Raw genomic sequence first — 10,690 nt, 5'->3', positions numbered from 1 at the left:
TCCTCACACCAGCCAACACAAGTCACAACATATAACCACTCAGCCAAAGTTATTTCACTGACATAATTTAAATCTTTCTTCATGCATTTCCAAAACTAAAAAAATACAATTATTCATTAATTTTCATTCACATACATCGTACTTTTATCATCAATAACACACCATTCATAAATATTTAGTGCTATAAAATAAATTAACAAAATAAAAGATATTTTTATTTTATACAAATCGTGAATAAAGATTGAAGTAAGGGAGAGACTGGATAAGAATGGAGAGCTAAAATTCTTTGTGTTATGTTCGTTATTTGAATATGTGTTATATTATTTGTTTATGATTCTCATTTAGTGTTATTTGGATTATAATAATGTGTTTACTGATGAATGTGATGAATTGGAAGTGCAATATTATTTTGAGAATGTTTTAATTCGAATAATGCAAGTGAGGAGGAATTGGTATTTGATATAATGAGAGGTTTTATGTTGTTCGATTTAAATGTGAAAAATGGATAGGTTGGTTTATTATTTTGATTGTGATTTTGATATAAAAGTAGATTTTTATATTAAAACAAAATCGTCTAGAAATTAAACTTTTTAGTAATTCAAATTCTAAAATTTAATCACAAGTATTAAACGTTATTCTAAATAAATAGCATTTTAAGGGAAAATATTTTGAAACATCTTTTAAAACTAGATAACTTAGTCACACTCACCAAAAACTCCTTTAGTCGATATATAACTAGCGAAACAAATTTAATCACTACAAATTCACTTAATTTGATGGTTAATGCGGTGACTAAATATAAGAATTTATTCTATTTTTTAGAATCATCGATTTAGAGACATAGAGTTTGGCACTGAACAATCCAATTGCTATTTATACGAACTAATTTCACTAACAAGTGATTATTCTCTAGTTTCCTTCTAAAGAGTCATGACAGACATTTTGCATAGTGGGAATCAGCAGAACCCTTATGAGTTATTACATTCAAATACGTTTCTTGGCAAAAGCGAAAAGATGATTCTTCTTGTGTCGGGCAAGGCCTGGCAGCCCCTCAGTGTCTATGTGTTGAGGTTTCATCCCTTCGGGCAACTCCCATTGGAACGAATTAAGAAGATTTGCAGTTATGAGTTCCACTGATGCAATTCCCAGCGACATGCCAGGGCAAATTCTACGCCCTGCACCGAACGGAATAAACTCAAAATCATGTCCCTTAAAATCTATCTCACTCTTCAAAAACCTCTCTGGCCAATATTCTTCTGGGTCTTTCCAAGCTTCAGGGTCCCTCTGAATGCTCCACCCGTTCACATACACTATTGTCTTTGCTTCTATTTCATACCCATCTATGCTCAAACTTCTAATCACTTCTCTTGGTACCAGTGGTGTTGGTGCATAAAACCTAAGTGTCTCTTTTATCACTGCCTTCAGATATTCAAGCTTTTCAACATCCTCTTCCTCTATCAACTCCTTGTTCCCACACGCATTTCGAATTTCTTCTTCGGCTTTCGCCATTGCTCTTGGGTTCTTCATCAATCCGGTCATCACCCACACGGATGTGGCTGCAGTTGTGTCAGTCCCTGCCACAAGTATGTCCTGTGACAGTCATTGAGCATAGTTAAAGACCATGTACTTCATATTTAGCAGTAACAAAATACAAAGGCTTGAACGTACATACCAAAATGATAGCTTTGATTTGATCTTGGGTGAGGTCTATTGACAAGCGACCCTGCTTCTTAAGCTCAAGCAACACGTCGACAATATCCTCGTCTTCATTTTGTTTGATCCTATTCGGATCTAGGTGGTCGTCAATGACTTCTTGGAAGAACACATCCAAGGCCTTGAAAGTGTTTTCAAGACGGCCAAACAAGCCGGTGAGTTTATCGATCCACCCCAAAAACGGAATGTAATCCGAGACAAAGAAAGAAAGAAGCATAGCCTGTGAGTCGTTTAGAAGCCCATGGAACCTGCTTCTCTCAGCTCCTTCTTCATCGTACTTTCTCCCAAATGCAACCCTACAAATGATGCCGCTTGAGACCGACATCAAGAGCTCACTCAAGTTGGTTACTTTGGAAGAACGAACATGCCCAGATAAAATATCCATCATCTGTTTGACTTCAGATTTTCTCACACTGGAAAAGCTGGAGATCCGTTTGGAGCTGAAGAAATGAACCATACAAATTTTTCTAATTTTTCTCCAGTAGTCGTTGAAGGGAGAGAAAAGCATCCCTTGGCCGTTGTATGTGAGTTTTAGAGGGCCAAGAGAGGGAGGCCTGGTGCAGACATCAATGTCATGGTCTTTGAGGATCTCCTTGGCTAGTTTTGGAGATGAAACAACAATGGCTTGCTTGAAGCCTAATTGGAGGGAGAAAAGGGGACCATAGGTCTTTGTGAGCTTATCTAGTTGGATATTAAATTTTGAACTATCAATTTGGTGAAGATTGCCAATGAGGGGAAGACCTCTTGGACCCGGTGGAGGAGACGTTGATGGCTTCCTCTTGCCTCTCTGCTTCTTCAAGATGATCACTGCCATAAGCGAAAGAGAAAGGATAATCAACAAAAGTAGCTCCATTTTCAGTGAGGCAGAGTTGCTTCCAAAATGTCCTGATTTATAGGTGGCTACTGATAGAAAATATTTTAAAAATAATAATCGATTTTAATGATATTATTTCAATTCATTTAAAATTCAACCAAATTCTTATTTCACAGCTCAAGATATTAATATTGAATTTTATTCTTTTTACTTAAATATATTATTATATTAATAAAATTAGTTTTAAAATTGATGCTGTTATTACCAGGAAATCATCATAATATTGACTTTGTAGGAGACCCCGAAGTTCTAGTGCATTGAATGTTTCTGGGATAGATATTTCAGGGTGGCACGGATGTCATAATTCCGACAAATTTCCTTTCTATACAAATAAATAACATTATCTTCTCTGCAATCAATCGTTTATTAACAACAGCATTTAGCACTACAAATAATTCCAGGAAATAAATAATTAATTTTTTTTATTATAGCATCTAACATAGTTTTATAATTATATTATTTAGAACACATGAAATAACGTACAAAGTTATAACTTAATAGTAAATTGATTACATTAGTGCAAAAATGCTATTTAACATCACTAATAAGATGTCAGTTTCATGAAAAACCGATGTCTATTATTGCACGGTGGCATTATCGTAAATATATTGGTAAATTAGACGTTAGTTTTGATGTTAGGCGACGTCTATGACATCATAGACGTCGCACCTGCCTCAAACCGACGTCAAATTGCCTGAGATATGTGATAAGACAGACAATTCGACGTCGTCTAGAAAATGGCACCGACATTCCAGTCTCTGACAGGAAATCAAACGTCAAACAGTTCAGCTCTAGACGTGGAATAGACGTCAGATCCCCTGAACAAGCGACGTCGATTGGGCTACAATTAATGTTGTTCACCAAATTCCCAGGCGCTTAGACGTCACGTAGTCAAACGGCGACGTCTAAGGCCTATCTGGAAGGCGGGAAGACAAAAATCCTTCAATTTAGACGTCGGTTCTGAATGTAAGCGACGTCTACGTTCCTGTAATTGATTATTTTCACCAAATTCGAAGGTTTTAGACGTCAGCTAGGAGGGGCACCGACGTGAACTATCCTGACAGGAAATCATGCGTCAATCTTTTCAGCTTCTTTAAGAAGAATAAACGTCGGATCCCGATCAAACACTGACGTCTATAGACGTCGGTTTCTGGCGCAACTGACGCCCAATTTCATTTTAAATAAACCGCAGACCCTTCTAACCACTCAGTTTCTGATCGCGTCTTCATCTCTTCTCCTTTTTCTCTGCTTCTCCTCTTCTTTTACTCCCTTGCGCACCTCATCTTTTTATCTCTTCCGGCATTGCATTGTATTTTCTCATAACGTCATTATCTTCGTCCTCTCCTTTTTCTCTCTTCATCCCAGGTGCGTGGTTTTTCTTATGCTTACCGTTTAAATTTTCTTTAGTTTTTTATCGATTATCTTGTCGTTCAACTGATTAAAATTGGCCTTTTTTGTGTTGTGTTTTAGTGTAGTTTTGACCCACTCTTTGGGTAACATAGTGCAGCATTCTCCCTTTGCTAGTTTCCTCACTAAAAGAGTGGTGATCTTTTGAGTTTTCTAGTTCTTCCGACCCAAAATGGAACTTGGGTCCTTGTCTACTTCTCGACACCGTAATTTTTTTCTGTTGCGGTTGAATAATTGGAAGTAGCCATGGACCCAGGTTCGGTTTTGGGTTGAAAGCACTAGAAGATTCAAAAGACGCAAGCTTTTTTTGTGGGGAAACTAGCGAGAGGAGAGCGTTACACAATGCTACCGAAAGCCTGGATCAAAACTGCACTAAAACACAAAGCCGTTGTTAGACATCGGTTAAAGCGATGTCCGACGTCTATAATAACATAGACGTCAGTTAGTGTCATTTTAAACCTCTTTATATATTCATGTTGACGTCGGTTTAATCATAGGTGGACGTCTATATAGAGTAATTAGACGTCGGTGTGAGTATAAGCAGACGTTTATATAGATGTCGGTGGATATCGTTACTGACGTTTATATGGACGTCGGTTCTGACGAATTTCGACTCCCATAGACGTCATCCGTATAGACGTCGGTTGTGAAAGTGACGTTAAAAACCCAAATTAACCGACGTTAAATAGCGTTTTTGCACTAGTGTTATAACTTTTTAATATTTATTAAATATAAGATTTTCTTTATTAATACCTTATTTAGAAGTAAATATTACGTATTTTTTTTTTATAAAAATATAGCAATATATTTTTCAACATTTTTACTCGTAATTTATTTTATTTTTGTAATTGTAGTAGGATGAAACAAAATCACAAACACGTGCATAATAAAAAGTGTGCAAAAACAAGACCTCTATTACATAAGTTGTTTCGTTTAAATAATATATTTTCCATTTAGTACACTTGCTTATACATAACTCAATAATTCAATATGTATAATTGATATTCCAAACACTTCAAATATTTAATCTTTAAAATATTTATCTTTTAGTATTTGTTAAGATTGTGTTTGAAAAAATATTATAACTTTCAAGTTAACCAGTGTATCAACAAATAATAAATTTGATATTTAATGAAAGTTCTTCACATACATTATAAAATGTGTTATTTATACTATTTTTCATGGGACTTTTATCTCGATGAACCTAGACCCATTTATCCTAAATACCCTTTAGTTTCTAAATTGTCACAGTTAACCGTGGATTGTTATGAGTAAGTGACTTGTATGATGTCCTGTTAACCGAGTAGAGATGAACCAAGTACATATCAACTTAGTAGTTTGACATGTGTTTGGTCAAAGATGAATCCTATATTGACATGACTGAGAAATACTTAGTCATATATAATACAACATTGATTCCCAACTTAACATTCTTATTAGGTATTTCATTAATTACAATTTTTTCATTGATTACAATTTTCCCACAGTTTCCAACTGGCAAAAGTAATTTTGCATTGGTGGTTAAGGTCAATTAGTGTTATATGTACTACAAAATAATTGTTTAAAAAGTTATGATTTTACACTCTTTAAATTGAAATAAAAGTACTATTCTAATATTAACAAAATTTTCACTACGTTTATATTTACATTGGTTTTCATTAGAGATGACAAAAATACTCATGTCCATAAGTATATGTAGATAAACACTGCAGCAGATAATTAATATATGTGGGAATTTATTACTTAGGGTATAAAAAGAGTGAAGTGGGTCGCCCTCCAACGCTGAGCCCAATTTAAAAACCTAAGTCTGCAAAAAATCGCGCTTGGGCGCCCCTCATGGGGTGCTGAGCACTGGGCGACACTTGGTCTTATATTTGACCACTATGTGAGAGTCCTCTCCTTTGAGAGTGTCCTCTTCCTCTTACCTTATTTTCATATTTCCACTCAAGTGACAACATACACCACTAATTTTGGATTGGTGAGCCTTAGTGTTTCTCTAAGTGGCCTGCCTTCACCTTTGAGCTTCCCTCCCTTTTTTTTTTATCTTTTATCTTTTATCTTTCATCTTTTATCCTCTCTTCTATTTTTTTTTTTTACTTTTATCTCTATTTATATTCACATATTATGTCTCTATTTGTATTCTTATTTTAGTTTCCATTAATTGAACTTTTTTTTGGAAGTGAACCTTCACATATTGTGCTTTCCTAATCACCATCACCCAATATATTGCTAAATCTAAAACGATTCTTTATCAATATCAAATAATAATATTATTTCCACATTTTGTGTATATTTTTTGGCAAATTTCTTCCATTTATTAAAAGAAATTAATTATATTAAATGTTTTCTTAAATGTGGAGGGTTTCATACAAAGTTTGTGTAGGATGCAGTAAAAGAAAATGATTTCCAAGACTTCTAGTAAACATTTAGAAACGATTATTAAACATTTTTAGATAAGAGGATAATGAATGGTGTAATATATCGAAGCTTCGATGAAACATGTTTGTTATCGGATGATACAAAATTTATGGGTGCAATATTTTTTAAGATATTAGAACGTGAAGGTAGTAATATATCGAATCTTTGAAAAGAAAAAAATGAGTTATGCATTTGGTTTGTTATAAGATGATATAGAATTTATTGATGTAATTCATAAGGCGAACAACTGGCTAATTAGGAGGCTATAATTTGCGTTGAAAACATTTCTGATAATAGTTGTCATCAAAATATTCTTATTGTCTTTTAATTAACATAACAATGACCTTTAATCTACAAATAGAAGAGAAAAAACATATAATTTATATATTATATTGCATTACCTATTTATTTTAATCTATTTAATGATGTTTTATGGTATAATATCTAACTGGAAAATGATGTAAGTGTTGGTAATGTAAGAGTTACCCAGTCTGTCTAGACTTTGTAAGAGTAAAATAGCCCAATTTTAACAATGTTAATTGATGTCAAAACCAACTAAAAGTGACAAAAAGAAACTAGATCACTATCCATTCACGGATCACTCTTGGCCACAAATATAGCACAGCCTATCCTCTGCGAAATCCAACTATTTAGAAACAGCGATATTTACACGATGGCAGTTTCGTTTGAAGAAAATGATTCCAAAGTACTCAAAGTTGGTTTGCACGTTTATACTGCTGAATTTGTTTTTCATCAGTTCTTTTGCATGGGATAATCTCCCTTGTCCTCCAAAATCCAATACCCAACCACCTTCCACTGCACCGCATAAATGCCCCATCAACACGCTCAAGTTTGGTGTTTGTGGAAGTTGGTTAGGGTTGGTAAGAGAAGCAATTGGAAGTAAACCAAGCGAGAAGTGTTGCACCGTGGTGAAAGGTGTCGCTGATCTTGAAGCGGCACTATGCTTGTGCACTGCTATTAAAGCCAATGTGCTGGGACCTGTCAAACTCAAAGTTCCTGTTGCTCTTACTTTGCTCATTAATGCTTGTGGGAAGAAGGTTCCGTCTGGATTTGTCTGTGCTTAGAATAATTTACAAATAATGTGTCTGTCTATTCTGTATCTGTTGCTCTCAGTTTAACTAAAATTGCTGCTATTAGGCTTTCATTTGAGGATACTGAAGTCCATCACAATGCTGTATTTCATGTGTGTTATTATTATATGTTCTTACCATCAATTTGATTGAACACCCTACTTTTCCTTGTTGCTAAAAAAATGTGGGACCAAATTTAGAACATTTAAAGTGTCAGAAAAGAAAGGATGGTTTTGTTACAGGTGAATTGGTTTCAAAGTTATTTTTGAAGAGAATTTATTTCCATAAATAATTTCAATTTAAAAGCTATAATGCAATTAATATAAGAATTAATTGATAAAAAAACTAATGCAGAAAAACGTTTTTATACTGGTTAAAAAGAGTGTTTTTTTTATACTGATTCTTGAACAAGTATAAAATTAACGAGTATAAAAAGTATTGACTTTTTTATACCGACTCTAGAAACAATATGAAAAGTTTCATTTTTTATATCAGTTAAAAGTATAACTAGTATAGAAAGTGAAATGTTCAAACAGAGGCCAATTCCATTTCTCCATTCCATTCATCTATAAAATTTGCTTCCTAGTGATCGACTTGTTGTTGTTGTTCTCCTTTGATAAAACTTAACACGTCGAAATGGAATAATAGTAATTGTTAGATATATTATCTTTATCTTATTTATCTTTTATGTTTAGTTAGTTTGTTATTATTTTTTATCTATATTTTAGGCTTAGCCCATATTTCTTCTATTATAAATAGAGTAATCTCATACATAGTTTTTCACTATATTCAACATGGTATATTAGAACCAAGTTCTTTTCAGGAAATTTTTTTTTATTCCCTCTGCCATTACATTTGTTGCTATCGGTGGTGGCGCCATCTACCATTGTCGGTAGCACCGCTATTTTAGTCACCTTTGTCAGGTGACCACTATGTTCTCAACGACGTCTTCATTGGAGCTCTTACGCACTCTTATTGCCTTTTGAAGTTGTCGATATGCTTCCTTTTTCGTCATACATTGGGGGACGTCTCATCTCCTCTTAGGCGAAAATTTAGGATGTTAAGGTCACTCTTTTTCCTCTTTCAGGTTCGTCATGTTTGGCCGCACATCCCATCTCCTCTCAAGCAACTATTCAAAGCATCAAGCTTGCTCTTTTTTTTCCTCTTTCAGGTGACTTGATTGAAAAATCTTGAACTTTTAAGGTTTCTCTCTCCTATGCATCTATGGTTTCTTTCGCTATTGCCTTTTATGACCTCTATTCTATCACTATTGCGTTTGACTCGTCCACATATGCTTTTTCTCCCATGGCAAATATGGTTCTTCTTAGTTTATTTATAGTCGTGGTGACTCATCAATAATAATATCTTTATCCACTACATGTCAACCATGCATTCCTCAATAGCAATTTTCAAGAAGAGATTTACATGAAGTAACCTCACAGATTTGTTGTTCAAAGGGAGTCTTCTTGGTTGGTATTTTGTCTTCTATGTCGTCTTTGCAAAATCATTAACAATTTGGTGTAACTCGAGTGCAGAACCAAATATTTTCACTAAATCTTTATTGATTATTTTAGTAATTAACAAGCTTGGTACATACGATTTATACACGAGCTAGAGGTGGATGTTAAGACAAAATCATCTATGTCCCTAAACGCTTCCATGTTTTGAAGTTTAACCAAATAACATTAAACAGAATAATAATCTGAAAACAACATAGGACGAAAATACAAAGACTAGGAACCAAAATCTCCAACACATAAAACCTTAGCAAAACACTTAGGATTTTAGGAAACAGAAAAACAACTAAGCCAAACACCCAGACGCAATGATATAAGAAGCTAAAAGCGAAAAGCTTATTGTTGAGATTGTTGATAGGGGAAGCATAGGTTTTAGCTTAACCCACAATCTCAGTATTATTTATGTTTTTGATGATGAAAACACATAATTAATAACACTTGTGTATTCTGTGTTACATGTTCTATGCTTACATGTTATATGCTTCTCATTACTGTGTTAAATTTGTATAAGCATATTTGAGAACATGATTGTGTTGTTCATTGCATATCACTGTGTTTAATATGTGATTTTATATATGAATGCATGACATAAGGTTTTGAAAATAGAAAACCACAAGCACTTTGGTTGAACTTCAAATGTGTGGCAAAACAACAGTTTTAAGTCGATTACATTATGGGGTGAATCGATTAAAACTCGTGTATTTGCACAAACTCTTTTCAAATGTGTTGTGAGATATTTTGAGTAGAAAATTTTTCAAAACTATGCTAAGTGTTGTTGCTTAATCGATTGCATGCGATTTGTATTCGACTAAGTTAGTTTTTGTTTTGAAAACTGTTGAGTGCTTGACAAAACTGTCTTAACGGTCATATTTTTAAATGTGTTGACCAAACATTAATGGTGAATCGATTACATTAATTGCAGTTTCAATTAACGAGCTTGACTACTACTAGACTATTATAATTGCAAGTTGTATTCGACTATGTTAGTAGCTAAATCGATTAAAATGCGTCTGATGTGTGTATTACTATAAATTGACGCTGATTTGAATTCTGTGAGAACTTTTTGGTGAATTAACATTTTCATATCTTTCAAAGAATGCTGTGTGTCTTACATAGAAAAGAAACGCTCCAAGAACCAGATGTTGGAAACAGGATGGCCCAGTTTGAACACCAAGAGAGGGGGGAGGGGTGAATTGGTGAGGTTTAAAAATCAGAGTCTTTTCAAAATCTTTTTCGCAAAGTATAAACCTTTACAAGGAATGAAAATTCTAAGTGCAACGGAAATGTAAAGTTGACTACGTAAACAGTTAAGTCGACTTAATGTAAAAGTGTTAGGATTGAGAAATCAAACGCAAATTTTTATACTGGTTCGGCCTCAATGCCTACATCCAGTGTCCTTCCACAACCAGGAAGCAAATGCACTATAATGGTCAAGGTTTTGATAACAAGGCTTTTATAGAGACCTCCACGTCAAAAATATTAAACACCTCTCTAACCCTCTAACCAAAATATAGGCACCAACACAAAGATCTACAATAAGATATCCCTTCTTCTACAATCTTCAACCCACTTTGAACAATCCTTAAAGTGTCCAGACTCCATGAGTCAACCTCCTATAATCCCAACAGGAAAACCAATCTCCAATAGATTGAAAGCAATCTTGATCAATA

The 10,690-nt window shown here is 34.2% G+C and overlaps 2 protein-coding genes across 2 annotated transcripts; one reads left to right on the top strand and one right to left on the bottom strand.

Annotated features, from left to right (window-relative positions):
• Positions 1-784: 784 nt before the first annotated feature.
• Positions 785-2,588, bottom strand: LOC106754978 (cytochrome P450 83B1). The gene is made up of 2 exons (XM_014637051.2): positions 1,673-2,588; positions 785-1,590 (listed from the first exon to the last, which is right to left on the bottom strand). The coding sequence occupies exons 1-2, from the start codon at positions 2,564-2,566 to the stop codon at positions 985-987; spliced, it is 1,500 nt and encodes a 499-aa protein (XP_014492537.2). The 5' UTR covers positions 2,567-2,588; the 3' UTR covers positions 785-984.
• A 4,477-nt stretch (positions 2,589-7,065) lies between these two features.
• On the top strand, positions 7,066-7,659 carry LOC106754981 (putative lipid-binding protein At4g00165). Its single transcript, XM_014637055.2, has one exon. The coding sequence runs from the start codon at positions 7,108-7,110 to the stop codon at positions 7,495-7,497; it is 390 nt and encodes a 129-aa protein (XP_014492541.1). The 5' UTR covers positions 7,066-7,107; the 3' UTR covers positions 7,498-7,659.
• The last annotated feature ends 3,031 nt before the right edge of the window (positions 7,660-10,690 follow it).

The sequence above is a fragment of the Vigna radiata genome, unplaced genomic scaffold (assembly GCF_000741045.1).
Source record: "Vigna radiata var. radiata cultivar VC1973A unplaced genomic scaffold, Vradiata_ver6 scaffold_301, whole genome shotgun sequence".
Lineage (NCBI taxonomy): Eukaryota > Viridiplantae > Streptophyta > Magnoliopsida > Fabales > Fabaceae > Vigna > Vigna radiata.
The sequence above is the reverse complement of the archived record's forward strand: the minus strand, read 5'-3'. Positions and strand labels throughout refer to the sequence as shown.